Source organism: Peromyscus californicus, unplaced genomic scaffold, assembly GCF_007827085.1.
Source record: "Peromyscus californicus insignis strain IS unplaced genomic scaffold, ASM782708v3 Scaffold_4__1_contigs__length_199733344, whole genome shotgun sequence".
NCBI classification, from domain to species: domain Eukaryota; kingdom Metazoa; phylum Chordata; class Mammalia; order Rodentia; family Cricetidae; genus Peromyscus; species Peromyscus californicus.
This window is the reverse complement of record NW_026294562.1, coordinates 146168356-146184809: the sequence shown is the minus strand read 5'-3', so window position 1 is coordinate 146184809 and position 16454 is coordinate 146168356. Positions and strand designations below refer to the sequence as shown.

The following is a 16454-nucleotide window of genomic DNA, read 5'->3' as shown; positions in this document are numbered from 1 at the left end:
TGTTCTGCTTGCTTATATGTCTGTGTACTCCGTACATGCCTGGTGCCCCAGAGGTCAGAAATGAGTGTCCGGTTCCCTGAACTTGTAAGGTGTCGTGAGGGTGTTAGGAATCAAACCTGGGTCCTCTGTAAGAACAACAAGTACCCTTAGCCAATGAGCCATCTCTCTAGTGCCCCGGTCTTCTTAATGGCCTTGTCCTTGTCCTCTGGCACGCACTGGCTGTGGTTCATGCAGTGAACTGGCCATGGTCCCTCTGCATCTTTTCTTTCTTTCCTTTTCTCTTTTGGTCTAGGGTAGAGCCAGGATCTGACAGGATCCAGTGCCTCTGGCATGTTCAGGGTGGTACACTGTTTTGCTTTTGAATGGACCCTGGCAAGTTTGAACTTGGTAATTCAGTTCAGATAATGCTCAGACATTTTATGAAATCTTTGAATACAATTTGTTTGGGAATACAATTTAAGTAAATTAAAGCTTTGTAAGCTGACGGAAAAGACTGGAGTGGGGTCCACATTGTTTGTTTGGGTTTTAAACTACCTTAATGCTCTCTTAATTATTTTACCATATCTACCTTAGATTTTTGCTTTGTTGAGATTCCTTTTTAACAAACTAATAATCTATAATGAGTTTTGCTGAGCCAGTGCTGGGAGTGATTTCTGTGGAGTGACTGCAGTAAGTCTTTCTGTAATCTTAAACAGTAAGGTAGTAACTGAAGTTTAAACTCTTCAGTATTACTCCGTTCAGAGTAAAATTAGCTTATTTAGCATGATAGGTAATCAGAAATGTTGCAGTTTAACTGAGAATAAAAAGTGGTTTTTAACATTTATTTTTATTTGTGTGTGGATCTGTATTTTGTATGTCATGTATGTATGTGTCTGCCTATAGAGGCCAGAAGAAGGCATTGGATTTCTTAAAGCTGGAGTTACAGGCAATTGTGAGCCACTTGAAGTTGGTGCTGGGAACCAAACTGGGGTCCTCTGCAGGAGCAGTATGCTTTCTTAGCTGCTGGGTCATCTCTACATCTCCACCCCCAGTTTTATATGTCTGTCTGAGTATATGCCACATGTAGTAAGGCTGATGATGGAGGGCAGAGAGGGCGTCAGGTCCTCTGCAGCTGAAGGTAACAGGCAGTGTGAGCTTTCTGATGTGGGCACTGGGATCCAGACTCGGGTCCTCTGGAAGAGCAGTGGGAGCACTTAACTGCATATCCATCTCCCCAGCCTGGGAAACATACTGAGACTGCTTTTGAGAACAAAATTCATCCTGTGTATTTGTATTTCAGATGCAGAGAGAAAAAGCTTATATACCCTCTTTCTGGAATCTATACAGTTGCGTCTTCAACATGGAGAAGATTCGACTCCGCATATTCTTACTGAACAGCAGGCAACCAAAGAAAACTTAATAAAGATGCAGTCCATTGCCGAAAGGCATCTTGAGCTAGATGATAGTCATGACCCACTGCTGGCCATCAACTTTGCAAGGTGATAGCATATATACCATATTTTCAGTGACTGAGATACACTTTGAGTAATACAAAGTAAGTTAATACTTTGTAATTGTTTCTGCCAGGTAGGTCTTTCGCTCCTTAAACACAAAAACCTGTCCTTTCTAACAGAGGGACAAGAAGATGTGTGTTCACCTATGGCAGATGATAATTTTGCCCCCTCGTTTATGAAAGTATACAGATGTGACCCAGCTGACATCTCTGTACCCTACACCCCCTAGAATATTGTAGCTCACCTAGAATATGCTTCTGAAAATCTGGACAGGCTCTGTACTGTCTCCTTCTGTATTACACGTGTCTGGGGCTTAGAATGCTTTCAGGAACTTAACTCCAGTGGAATAAGACATCAGAGCCCTTGTGATTTCCTACTGTCTGATAACCATTTACTGTGTAACACTCACCGAAGAACTAATTCCAGCACTGACCCAATGGCAGCAGGAATCCAGAAAGGTTGTTCTTGGGGGGAAGGTTTCTTTCTGTAATGGTTGATAATCGGAAACTCAAGGTAAAATGGGACTCTAGGTTTTGGTTTATTAGAATTCTGTCAACAGCAGCTCATAAAATGAAAACTCATTTTCATATTGAAGGTTGTATTTGGAGCAGAGTGACTTTCATGAGAAGTTTGCTGGTGGTGACATCTGTGTGGATAGATCATCAGAGTCTGTGACGTGCCAGACTTTTGAATTAACGCTGAGGTCTTGCCTCTATCCTCACATTGATAGACAGTACCTACATTGCTGTGGAAATCTCATGCAGACCTTAAAAAGAGATTTCAGGTAAAAAGGAGTAATTTAGCTCTGGAAAAAAATCAATTGTTAATAACCAGTGGATTTTTTTCCCCCTTGTTTTCTCTTTTTTCTTTCTTTTTTGGTTTTGTGAGTATCTATTTGTTTTGGTACTGAAAGTCAAGTACTGGAGCCTTCTGTAGGATAATCTTTAAAGTCTGTATTTCAAGCAAACTTTAATTAGAGAATGGATATGTAGTTAACTATTTTCTTTTGAAAAAAATCAATTAACCATCAAGATTTAAGTATGTTGTAACTAACTTATTATATGAGAATCTGTGTCAAAAGACATACCAAAAGAAAAAAAGAAACCCTCAAAACATGTGCACAAAGTATGCTTTCAGAAGAAAAACATAAAATTACTTGCTAATAGATAACTAGTTGTAACTTACCTAGTTATCTGACAAGTTCTGACTTATCATAATCTCCATAAAGTTCATAAAACTAAATGTCTTAGTTAGCTTTCTATTGCATGATGAAACAGTGACCCATAGCAACTAAGGAAGGAAGGGTTTATGTGGCTTACACTTACAATTCATCAGTAAGGGGGCTGGAGAGATGGCTCAGTGGTTAAGAACACTGGCTGCTCTTCCAGAGGCCCTGAATTCAATTCCCAGCAACAACATGGTGGCTCACAGCCATCTATAATAGGATCTGATGCCCTCTTCTGGCGTGCAGGTACACATGTAGGGCACTCATACATAAAATAAAAATAAATAAAATAACATCAACAACAACAAACAACAGTTCATCATTGAGGGAAGCCAAGGCAGAAACTTGAGTCAGGAACTGAAGCGAAGACCACAGAAGAACACTTATTAATTGCTCCCCGTGGCTTAGCCTGCTTTTTTATATAACCCAGGACCACTAGCCCAGACAGGTGGCATCGCCCACAGTGGGCTGGGCCCTCCTTATCAGTTACGAATCAAGAAAATGCCCCCACAGACTTGCCTACAGGCCAATTTGATGGAGGGGTTTTCCTAATTGAGGTTTCCTATTCCAGGATGACCCAAGCTGTATCAAGTTGATGAAAAACAAATCAGCATATTGGGTTAAATGCAGAGCGTATAAGCAGATGTTTAATATGGTAGGATCTATATTTTTCCCTTAATACTCAGCAAAAAACTGAAATGAAATGTTCCAAATAGAAACTAAATACTTTGGATGGTGGAATCTTAATTAATGATTTGTTTCATTTTTGTGATTTGCCAGAAGTTTTTTTAGAGGAATGACTGTAATTTTAGTGAATTTCTTAGGCATGCCTGTCTGACAAATGACTGTCAACGCATAAACCTTGCATCATTGTTGAATTCTACAGTACAGACATAAAGTATGTTCTGTTCCATGTCTTCTCTCTTTTCAAGGTTGGTGGAGTACTTGCAAGCCATGAGGAATTTTTTCTTGATGGAAGGTGGAGACACCATGTATGATTTCTATACTTCAATTTTTGATAAAATAAGAGAAAAGGAAACCTGGCAGAATGTGTCTTTTCTTAATGTCCAGCTCCAAGAAGCAGTAGGACAACGCTATCCTGAAGATAGTTTACGGTAACAGATGGGGGCGCCTTTCACTTTAAGAAGTATAAAGTAAACCATATGCCAAGAAATCAGCTGAGTTTTTACATACTGTTCTTAGTCACTTATGACCAAAATACCTAACAGAGGCCCCTCAGGCAGATTGAGAGACTTGGGTGTTTTATGGCAAGGAGGATGCAGTTAGGCAGAGCAGTTAATGTCCTGGCAAAGGGAATATAGTAATGCAATAGGGACGCAGGATAGGAAACAGCGCCAGGGATAACATACTCCCTAGGACACCTCGGTGAACTGCTTATTCCCACTAAGCCCACCTCCTAACTTTCCAGAACCTCCCAAAATAGCTCCACTTTCTGAAGATCAAGCATTCAAGTCACACATCTGAGGAGGATGTTACATACTCAGACCACATCACATATATTATTTTATCTTCACATTAACCCTACAACTTACTTTGCAAATTAGAAACTCAAAGCTGACCCAGGCAGTGATGGCGTATGCCTTTAATCCCAGCACTCAGGAGGTAGATGCAGGCAGATCTCGGAGTTCAAGGCCAGCCTGGTCTACAGCACAAGTTCCAGAATAGCCAGGGCAGCACAGAGAAACCCTGTCTCAGAAAACCAAAAAAAAACGAAAAGAAGGAAAGAAAATCGAAGCTGAGATATGGTGGCATATTCCTGTGGTACCAGGTACTGGAGGTCTGAAACGAGATCATTTGAGCCTGGGAATTTGGGGCCAGCCTTTATCTCCAGACAGAACACAAAGCTAAGGGGATGGTTCAGTGGATAAAGGACTTGCCACACTAGCCTGAGGACCAGAGTTTGGACCCCAGCACCCACATAAAATAGCTATATAGGCATGATGGTCCAACTGTAATCCCAGCACTTGGGAGGTGTCAGGTGGTAGGGAGAGAATCTTGAGGGCAAGTAAGGTTCAGATTCAGTGAGAACCCTGCCTCAGTGGAGTAAAAAGTGATTAACCTCTGACCTGTACACAGACACCCACAAATACACAAACACATTGCATACACGATACATATATGCACCTCCCACCACCCCAAAGAAGAAGGGGAGGGGGTGAATTAAATTGGCAGCTGATATGGACTGCTAAGTGAGAGGCGAACAGGTGAAGACCAACCGAGTTGTTGGGGATGGTGGCTTCTATGGTGTTTCTGTTTGAAGTTCCTGTGCATTGCTATTGCTAACTTTTATCAATCCTGCCTCCTTGAAGACATTTATAGCCTCTCTGGCAGGCCAGGTTCTCCTGAATGGCTTGGTCTTGCTCTCCTCTACCACAAGAGACTTGACCCTCAGAATGATAGCCATTATCATACTCAGGCCCCTCCTGTATGTCTCACACCAGACAGAAAAAGCTTTTCACTGTCAGGCTTCATCTTCCCAGCCTCCTGTCTTCTTACACACTTACAAACCATGTTCTCTCATACTGCATTTCACAGTGCAGGTACTTGCAAATGTTTGTGACTTCCCCAAGTGCTGTTCTTCCTCACTTCTAGGCCTTCTTCAGTGGTGTGCTCTCCCACTCATGGCCAAATAGTCAGTCTTGTCTACTCATTAGTGCACCTTGTGTTTGCTGTGCCATGAAAGTAGCTCTACTGACCGCCCTGGAGGCAAGACACTCAGATTCCTTCATCTGCATAGGAAGCTCTTAGTGACTGTTGATGTAACAAACTTAAAAACGAAAATAGTTCTATTAAGTCCATGTGCCATGAATTAAGTTGGCTAGTTCATATTATTCACACACTGCCATTACCTCTTACTTCCCTGGAATCCTTATTTTAAATCTTCCATAATGTGCATTCAGGTTATCGTCTTCTAGTATCTCAGTAACTATAGTGAGATCACTAACAGGACCTGTATGAGAAAAGGACACTTCCTTGAATAGTGCCTGGCACATGGATATTTCTCCGTTCTGTGTTCTTTCTTTCTTCAGAAAGTAATGTTCAAACCACCCAGAAGTGCATAGGTAGAGCAATACACAGCACCTGCAGCAAAAGCAACCCCCACTGGGCACAGTCGAGGACACTTACCAAGGAGCAGTTCTTCTAGTCCTTTCCCCAACACCTGCACTTAAGGCTCAGTCTTTTTAGCCTGACTTTGACTAGAATTAAGCTCCTGGCCTATTTTCAAACTTTCTTTTTAATTCTAATTAACTTACTAACATTGTCAAGTATTTTTTTATAACAAAACCTGTTATTTTAAAACTTAATTGGATATTGCGGCACACACACCTATAATCCTGGCATGGCAAAGGTAGAGTCGTGGGGATCTCAAGTTTGAGGCCAGCCTACAATATATAGTCAGAGACCGTCTCAGAAACCAGACATGGTGGCAGATCATTTGGGAGGCTGAGGCAGAGAGGTCACCTTGAGTTCAAGGTCATGTACATACCAGGATCTTGTCTCAAAAAACAAAATTGCTCGCTGTAGTAGCTCATTTCTGTAATTCTAACACTCAGGAGGCTAAGGCAGGAGGATTGCCATACATTTGAGGCAAACTTGGGCTTTACATTGAGACCTTGTCTCAAGAAGTGGGGCAGAGATGAGGGACCAAAACAATACCATTCATTTCTAAAACCAAGTTCCAGATCTGAGGTATATGCTGGAAAATGTAAGTTCATCCACATATTTATATTGAATGGAATGTTGAAGTGGGGTTGGTTCTTGTGTGGTGTTGTTATTGTCGGGACCTCACTCACAGCCCCAAGTGTGGTACCAATGAGGGCTACTCCCTGCGCATGCATCAGTGAAAGATATTAGAACATTTTTATGTGCACGTAGTAGTATCACAAACTAAAACTGAAACTTCTTCATTTAGTTTATCTATATCTTTTGAAAATGTTGATACAACTAAGAAGAAACTACCTGTTCATATCTTAGATGGTCTTACCCTAAGCTACAAGGTAAGCACTAATCATTTTTTTATAAAAATTGTTTTTTATTAAAACTAGGGTATGCATGTAAACTTATATTTTTGTTTTTGTAGGTCCCATGGCCTGTGGACATTGTCATAAGTGTAGAATGTCAAAAAATTTATAATCAAGTGTTCCTTCTCCTATTGCAAATAAAATGGGCAAAATACAGCCTAGATGTTCTACTGTTTGGTGGTAAGATTTGATTTCCATAAATTAACTCTAATTTGATTTTAGTCCTGGAAAGATTTTATAGGTTTTCCTTATTTTTTTATATGTAAACAAATAGCAAACTGGCACAGGAGTATGGCAGGCAGTAGTTTTACCAAGCCCCTACTACAAGACTGAAGTTTGGGGCTGGAGGGATAGCTCAGCAGTGAAGAGTGCTTGCTGCTCTTCCAACAGATCCATTTCAGACAGCTCATAACCACTTCTGTGCAAGGTCCAAGGTATCAGGCCCCATCTTCTGGCCTCTGCAATGTGCAGTGCATACACACACATGCACATGTGACATTCCCTCAAATGACATCCACTCCCACATACACAAAAATAATAAAGTATCAGGAACTCATAGGGTTGATCTTAAATGTAATAATCTCATAAGGAATTGACATCCAAAAAGTTTAGTGAGGGTCTGGCAGAGATTTTACATCTCAACAATGGTAACAAGTATTTATTTACCATTTATCAGTTCTCCATGTCTTCCCAGTGCTGGAATTAACAGATGTGTGCCATCATGTCTGGTGTATTCAGTGCTGGGAAGTGAACCCAGGGCCTCAAGCATGCTAGGCAAGCACTCTACCAACTGAGCTACAGCTACAGCCTTGTAACTTGGAGGTTTCCCTTCCCAAGGCAAAAATATGCCCTTGTTAGGTTCCTAGTCTGCTGATACCGCATCCCTCATCTCATGTAAGGGTATGCACAGTGACTTTCACTTAATTCCCACGTTTTCCTTTCAATCTTTATAGAACTAGCTAATGCTGCTGAAAGATCCCAAGGAAAAGAAGACCTGTGTGAACAAGACACATTCTCCCAATTTGGACCACCCAAAGAATCATTAAGACAGCAGATTCATCGAATGTTTCTCTTAAGAGTGAAGCTCATGCACTTTGTGAATAGTTTACACAACTACATCATGACCAGGGTTGGTATTTATCCATCTCCTCACTTCTTTGTCTCATGGAGGTGGTAGTTCAAAGAGAACACTGATCATGTATTTGTAACTACAAAAGAGCCACAGAGCACTTAGAGATCGTGAAAAATGAAAGATAAACATAATTTCATCATAAAATAACATGGCAGTGAGAGGTAATATGTTTTTAAATAAATATTTTTATTTTTTGAGAATTTCATACAACGTATTTTGATCATATTTACCTCAATCCCTCCCCTTGGCTCCTCCCAGATCTACTTCCCTACACACAATTTCATGTCCTGTTTGTGTATTTTTAATTAACCCATGTCCTTCAGTTTGTGCTGTCCATACACTCCTGGGCGGAAGCCCCATGCATAGAAGTGTGATTGACCTAGTAGGAGCCATACTTCTGAAAGAAACTGACGCTCCATCTCCTAAAAGCCATCGACTGTCGTAGCTCCTCAGTTACAGGTGGGAGCTCCTGGATCCCTTTCACCCTGTGCTGGAGTGTTGACTGCCTTGATCTTATGCGGGCACCCCCAGCTGCTGGGTGCTTCCCGGGTGCAGCAGTCCTGTGTGTCAGAAGACACTGCTTGTGCTTTGTCCTCCCTGATGGCCCGGCTCTTACAGTCTTCCCACTTGCTCTTGCACTAAGTGAGAGGGAGAAAAGGCAGGCAGGCAGGCAGGGCATAGCTCAGTTGCTAAAGTGCTTGCCAAAAGAGCACTAATGACTGAGTTTGGATCCCCAGTACCCACATACAAATCTAGGTGTGGCCAGGCAGTGGTGGAACACACCTTTAACCCCAGCACCCGGGAGGCAGAGGCAGGCAGATCTTTGTGTTTGAGGCCCGCCTGGTCTACGGAGCGAGTCCCAGGACTATACAGAGAAATCCTGTCTGGGGAGGATGTGGGGGGGGGGGGGGGGGCAGGTGTGGTTACACACACCTAAGGAAGGAGGCAGAGGCAGGAGAGTCTTGGCTTGCTAGCCATGCAATCTGGACAAATGGGTGAGTGCTAATTAAGCTTCTTGTCTTTCTCATTCAAGATTCTTCACAGTACAGGGCTGGAGTTTCAGCATCAAGTTGAGGAAGCCAAGGATTTAGATCAGTTAATTAAAATTCACTACAGGTATTTGTCAACCATCCATGATCGATGTCTGCTGAGAGAAAAGGTGTGTAAGATTACATCTCAGGTATAGCAGTGGGGCAAAAGGGAATCTAGGCAAGTGGGGATGCCTTTCTGCTGTGGGATTTTGAATTCCAAAGCTAGCGCCCTTGAAGTCTTCTCTCAGGAAAGACGGGGTTAAATGGGGTTGCACATGTGTGCCACACTACCGGCAATTACACTTAAGAAAAACGATGTAGAACTGAAAACTTAAGTCTGCAGTTAGACAGTGAAGGTGCACCAGTTCGTTATGAGTATGTAGAAGTGAATAGTTTTACAGCCGTTGGGACTTCCATCTCAGGTTCACTGATGAATCCAAATGGCATTCAGGAATGAAAGCTTGCCATCCTGGAGTGCAGGTTTAACATCTGACGTGAGCTTGGTTCAGAGCCTTACATCTTGCTTATACATAAAAGATGGTTATTATAATGATGTGCTTTTTCTGTGATGTAAATTAGAAGAAAATATTGGTGGTGTTGTCCAAACGCAGTTACAAAGCCCATGTTTTGTCTCCAACATCGATCTTCAGGTCAGCTTTGTGAAGGAAGCCATCATGAAAGTGTTGAACTTGGCGCTCATGTTTGCAGAAGGTTGGCAGGCAGGCCTTGGAGCTTGGCAGTAAGTATGTGCTGTGTGACAGCCCATATTGTGACCATTGCAGCTTCCCTTCTAATAAGCATCATTTGTAGAGTCTTCCCACTCCCAGTCTTGGTAACGGTTCACATACCATTGTAACTAAGAATTTAAATTTTTTTTTTTTCTTTTAAAGGTCACTGGAGATACTAAAGGCACCTGTGACAGTGACCACAAGTTCGGCCAAATTCTTTTTTTTTTTTTTTTTAAGATTTTATTTTTTTATTATGTATACAGCATATATGACAGCAGGCTAGAAGAGGGCACCAGATCTCGTTACAGATGGTTGTGAGCCACCATGTGGTTGCTGGGAATTGAACTCAGGACCTCTGGAAGAGCAGTCAGTGCTCTTAACTGCTGAGCCATCTCTCCAGCCCCAAAATTTAAATTTTTAATTTGAAGGGTGGGAGTATAGTTCATTATCTTAGCTACCATGCATAAGGCCTGAAGTTCAATCCTATGTGCTACCAATAATAGAATTTATTTAGTTACACTAGATAGCATCAGGAAAGTCAGTTTTCTTATAAGAGGCAAAACAGTAAAAAAGGAAAAAGAAAAGAAAAATCTGAGGTCTTTTAATTAAAATAAGTGAATATTCTCATTATAAAGCTCAATTTTTATTATAGATACCTTTAAACACTTGGAGAAGTGTAAGGACAACATAACAAACCTGTGTGACTCACCTCAGCAGTTTCTGAGGATGAACAGCTCTGGGTCATGATCCCCCAACCCCTCACACTTGCTGAAACATTTTAAAGTAAATTATGGGCATCATGCTGGGTTACTGTCCAATTCTGTGTTTGTAAGCTCTAAAAGATAGTGTGTATTTTACTTATAGAGTGTTTTCACTTGTGTAATATAGAAAGGCAAATGACTTGAAGTCATTACACAGGAAAAGGCCCAGGAGCTCTTTCTTCGAGTCTGTCAGGAGCATCTCCAGTTTGTTTTGTTTCTAGGCTCGGGATTGAACTCAGGACCTTTCATGTGCTGTCAGTGGTTTACCACTGAGCTACACTACTAGCCCAGCTATCATCTTAGGTTAATTTGAATATACATTTCAGTGCTTAGCCTCTGTCTCATTTATGACTTATATGCAATGATAATTTACTTTGCTGAAATCAAAGCTCATGACTGGTGGATTGGAGGTTTTGTTTGTGTGCTTGTGCCTATATGAGGAATATTTGAGGATGCACGCACCTTTGTCTGTGCATCGAGGCCAGAATAGTGTGTCTGGGTATCCTCCTCTATTATTCTCCACCAGTTCTTTGAGGCAGAGTCTCTCCCTGAACCCGGGACTCACATTTCCTTGGCCAGACTGAAAGCTAGTAAACCCAGCAACCCTCTTATCTCCACCCTCTTCAAAGCTGTGGTTACAGGCATGCAAGGGGTTAATACATGGGTGCGAGGATCCAAATTCTGGATCTCATGACTGCACAGCAAACACCCTTAACAGCTCAGCTGGGTTTTATAACAAAACTTGCATTTAATCCATGTTCATAAAGAGGGGAAGAGTTCACCTCATTGCTTCTGTCATTCAAAATCTTAATCTAGAGGTGTTTGCAGGAAGAAATTAAGATAGTAAGGACACTCGTGGTTGTATAGGTATGAAAACGTTAGTCTTGGGCTGGTGAGATGACTCCGCAGGTAAAGGTATTTGCCACACAAGCCTGACAGCCTGAATTCAACCCTCAGACGCACATACAGGTAGAGAGAGAACTTGTTGCATAAAGTGGTCTCCTGACATCACGCATGCAGTGGCACACATAGACACATTACTCACAGACATGAACAATAATAGTAAGCCCAAGGAAAAAAGCAGGGACTAGGAAAGTAGCTTAGTGGTGAAGCACTTGCCTAGGATGGCCCATGCCCCAAGTTCTATTCTGGGCAACACAAAGCCAAAGAAAACAGACGCCTTCCTGACTTGACATTGTCCTCTCGAAGGATACAAAACTACTTTTCTCTGTAACACTGAGCCAGATGGGAGAATCGCTACTCCATATGCTTTACTAAATTTCTACAACAAATGTCAGCAAAAAGTAGGAGTGGGGAGGGCTGAAGCATTTCAGAGCCAGTGTGGGGACATAAATCTTGGCCTGCTTGGAAAGTGGAGGCTGGAAGGTCGTGAGTTAAGGCTAGCCAGGGTGACATAGAGACTCCGCACACCAATATTTATGAAATGTTTGCATGTTTCAATGTGGGGCTGGAGAGATGGCTCACTAGTTGGGGTCACTGGTTGCTCTTCCAGAGGATCCAGTTTCAGTTCCTAACAACCACATGGCAGTTTACAACCATCTGTAACTCCAGTTTCAGGGGACCTGACACCCTCACACAGACATATGCAGGCAAAACATCAAAGCATATAATTCTTTTAAATGTTTCAGTGTATCAAATTTGCTTCTAAGTAAGTACTGTAGTAAGGCTGAGGAGGGCTTGTTGGCTCTAGATAAATGACTGACAAAGATGGTTGATGAGCCGTTGTGTGAGACACACATACACACATCTGCTCACCCCAGAAAGGGAACCCTTGACAGACCAGTGTAATGAATGCACCGTAGTCCAGCTTGGTGAACCAGTGAGCACACCCTGGGGACATTAACAGGAGGATGAATGGTAGGTTACCTAGAAGAGCAAGGATGACAAAAAAAATATCAGCTATGTCACCCAAAGGCCCACCGGGATATGGGTGATGACTCATCAAAGCTTCATCGCAGGACTCTCAACAGGGCCTGTAGGCAGCATGACAGATCTCCTCTGGGCAGAGTCGCCTCCCCCAGCAGTTATTTACCTTCTGTAAACATGGGAGGGCACATCAAGAAGCTTCCTAGTTTCCACTCTCCCAGTCAAGTGACCTATTATTTACTTCATCAGTCTCCTAGCATCTCCCCTCTCTCCTGCCAGGTGGGGTGGGTGGGGTTGATTCCTGGAAATGAGTCAGTTTAGAGGAAACCTCTGTACATTTATGTTATGTACATACTATGAAGTGTTTTCCTGTGTGTGTTGCTTACTTCCTATTTAAAAAGACAAAGTTCTATCTACTGATGACATGAAAGTAGAAGCTAAACTGTCAGAGGAACATACTCGCAGGAAAGTGGCCCTATGTGACCCTGGGTAGTGAAAACTGTTTAAAAAGGGCTGGGAGCTGGCTCAGCGGGTGTACTTGTGTGTGGCTGGCTCAACAGGTGTACTTGTGTGCAAGCATAAGAACCTGAGTTCAGCCCCCAGCATCCCCATAAAAAGGGAGAGTATGGTTGTGTGTACTTGTAATCTTGCTGATGGAAGGGCAGAGACAGGCAGATGTAGGGCATGCTGGCGGCCAGTCCAGGGAGAGGCCTCATCTCAAAAAACAAGATGGCATGTACATTACTAATGCCACTAAGTGGACTCAGTGGTTTAAAAATGAGCACATAAAGCTAGGAAAGCTAGGGTGGGAGAAATGGGAAGAGTGGGGGGTGGGGGGGGGGAGTGACATGGGTTTGATCAAAACACATTATATGATATGCATGCATGTAGGAAATTCTCAAACAGTTCTTTTTTTAAAAAAAAAACACAGGCTGGGTGGTGGTAGTGCATGCCTTTAATCCCAGCACTTGGGGTGCAGAGGTTCCAGGACAGCGGCGGAACGAGACAGTGCTGTCCTGAGGAACACCACCAGTGGTTGATCTTTGACTCGCACATACATGTGAACACATATGCCCATGTACACACACAAATACAAACACATAGACAAAAAGTTCTTGGAATGAAACTAAACATAATTACTGCCAGTGACTTTTACACTGAAAATAAAGTGGTCAATCTTATGTGATATGTACTTCACCATTTTCTAAAAGCTCTCTTTTTGATAATTTCAAATTTTAGAGTTTTATATCTTTAGTGTATGCTTTATTTTATAAATAATGTTTGCTTGTAAAAGTAAATATGTAGATCTAAACAAAGGAAAAGGGAATGTCTCTAGTCATGGCTCTAGAATTAAGTACTAATTGGAAAATGGTTGATTTATATCTTAAATGAATTTTTCCTTGGAGCTTCTTTCTTGAGGCAGTGTCTCATGTAGCCAAGGCTAGCGTCAGATTTGCTTGTAGTTGAGAGTGATCTTGAACTTTTGAAGGTTTGTTTTTACTCTATGTCTATGGGTATTTGCCTGTGTGCACGTCTGATCACCATCTTCATGCAGTGCCCGTGGGGGGCAGAAGAGAGTGTCCGATCCTCTGAGCTGGAATTACATGTAGGTGCTGGGAACGGAGCATGAGTCCTCTGCAAGAGCAGCTAGTGCTCTTAACCGCTGAGGCCTCTCTCCAGTCTGCTTCCGTCTCTCAGGAGCTTGGAACTACAGGGATGCACCACCACACCCAGTTTTACGTAGTCCTCAGGTTGGAACCCAGGGCATCATACATGTTAGGCAAGCACTACTAACTGCACTGCACCACTAGCCCCTCAAGACTTTGCATCTTAAAGAAAGGCAGGATGTAGTTCCAGAAACTTGAGGGCTAAGGCATTGAGATGTTAAGTTCCTGTCAATCCTAGCCAATATAATGAGACACCCTGTCTATGAAAAATAATGCAAACTAATGTAAAATATGATGTTTCCTATTTTATAATCTTTAGCCTTAGGATTATAGAAATTACTTCAATGATAATATTATAGCCTGCCTACTACTAGTTCCTATGTACTTAATATAAATTGAAATTTATTTTCTTTCTTAGAATGGAATCTATAGAGAAAATGGAATCTGATTTTAAAAACTGCCACATGTTTCTCGTAACCATTTTAAATAAAGCTGTCTGTAGAGGATCTTTTCCCCATTGTGAGTACATCATCTTATGTTATCACTGCTTTCATAATTTTATTGTAACTAAATCTGTGTGTCAATATTTGTTACTAGTCACAGGGAAAGTTTGAGTTTTTCCCATTTCAAAACTGGAAAGTACTAGCCATGATTAGAATTGGTATTGCAGAATTATGATGGGGTGGGTGATAACAGATGGCTGTCACTAAAACTGAAGGTCTTGTTTATTCATGTGCCTTTTATTCCAGTGAGTTCCTAAAATGGAAATGTAGGAGCTTGGAGAGTCAATTTCTCACTCTCGACTATCCTTTGAAACTATTCCTTTCTAAAAGATACAGACTTTTACAATTTCAGAACTTTCAAGACTACCTCTGATCACAAAGGAATGTGAATTTTACAGTTCAGAATATAGGGAGAAGGAGACAAGAGATTTGTGAAGTGGAGGAGTTTAAGTCTGTGGAGACAGACTAAGTGGTGTCTGTGTCCACCACCACCCTCCCTTTTTTTTTTTTTAGTAAAGCCTGTATATATTGTTAATCTCTTCTCCGTTTGTGCATACTCTAACAGCAGTACATTTACTAAACTCAGCCAGATGTGAACTGGGATCTGCCTTTTTAAGGGGCAACATTGATACATTTGTCCATGTTTACATAGGCGGCCAGGGTTATGGAAGCAGATGCCATCCATAGATTAGAATATGGCACTGTATTATGAGCTAGCCCAGAATTTATGCCATATAGAACAAATGTTGTGTTCAGTGAAATGCTTTTTTTATTTTCAAGATTAAAAGATCTGAAATAGAAATGTCATCAACTTTATCCATTTATATTAACAAGTGGTAGCTGTCCTCTTCTTATTATATATTAAGAGTATTGATTTTTTTTAATTAAAAATATAACAGATCTTTGGATACTTTGAAGTTTTGAATTCACTGCAGCCTTATTTAAACAAATTTAGAGCTAATTTTACCTTTCTTTTTTCTTCCCACAGTGGAATCTCTAGCACTGTCGCTCATGGCTGGGATGGAGCAAAGTTAAATATCTCTGATGTAACAAGTACCTTAGACTTCATCATCATCCATGTACATTTTCATCGTTTGCTGCTGAGAAATAAAAATCTTATTTTTACTTAATTTTATTTTAAACCGATCTAGACAAATGAATTGTAGGTATTTTCTCTGGAGATTGTTACCAAGTATGTAAAATTATGTATATAAGATTGTGTATCTAATTGTAAAATATATAAAAGTAGATTATTTACTCATTTGTCTTTCTTCTAAAGATTGACTTTATTTTATGTAGATGAGTATTTTGCTTGCTTGTACATATGTGCACTGTGTGTACACTAGGTGCCCAGAGGCAATAAGAGGGCATCAGATAACCATGTAAGTTCTACATTTCCTCTTCCCTAAAACAGATAACCATATAAGTTTTACATTTCCTCTTCCCTAAAACAGATAACCATATAAGTTTTACATTTCCTCTTCCTAAAACAGATAACCATGTAAGTTTTACATTTCCTCTTCCCTAAAACAGATAACCATGTAAGTTTTACATTTCCTCTTCCCTAAAAGTTGTCTTAGATTTAACTATCCTTGAAATATTTAAGTTTTTATGTGCATAGGAAATTCCAAAAGGAAAATAACAACTATTATCAGTGTATAATCCTAACTTTACTTATGGCCAGCTATTATATACCAATGTTTGACATTTATTAGCTAACCATATGTATAATATCCGAAATAAAATTATGTATATCATTCAGTTTTTCCACTTTTTTTTATGTGTTACTCAGTAAGCACTGTATAGGGACAGATGGATAATGTAGACAGATAAATTCAGTAAGGGCATAGCAGAACTGAACTTTAGACAGCTGGGTCAAACTGACAGCCCTCATCCAACCATAATAGGATATATCTTCCTAAGCTTATATAATACATTCACCAAGGTAGAGTGTGTATCTTGTGCATGAAATATACCTAACCTT

At 41.0% G+C, this 16454-nt stretch overlaps 1 protein-coding gene across 5 annotated transcripts in view; it reads left to right on the top strand.

Moving 5' to 3' along the window:
- Tubgcp5 (tubulin gamma complex associated protein 5) overlaps positions 1-16227 on the top strand; it is a 37484-nt gene extending 21257 nt beyond the window's left edge. For 2 of the 5 annotated variants that reach the window (XM_052761965.1, XM_052761963.1), the window contains exons 14-23: positions 1280-1478; positions 2089-2277; positions 3651-3833; positions 6653-6737; positions 6821-6941; positions 7715-7890; positions 8927-9052; positions 9575-9663; positions 14386-14486; positions 15459-16227. In XM_052761965.1, the coding sequence (XP_052617925.1) occupies positions 1280-1478; positions 2089-2277; positions 3651-3833; positions 6653-6737; positions 6821-6941; positions 7715-7890; positions 8927-9052; positions 9575-9663; positions 14386-14486; positions 15459-15505 (1316 nt within the window). In that variant the 3' untranslated portion in view covers positions 15506-16227. Of the gene's footprint in view, positions 1-1279; positions 1479-2088; positions 2278-3650; positions 3834-6652; positions 6738-6820; positions 6942-7714; positions 7891-8216; positions 8353-8926; positions 9053-9574; positions 9664-14385; positions 14487-15458 lie in introns of those variants that run through there. The other 3 variants (XM_052761966.1, XM_052761967.1, XR_008223085.1) reach the window with 2 other exon arrangements.
- The last annotated feature ends 227 nt before the right edge of the window (positions 16228-16454 follow it).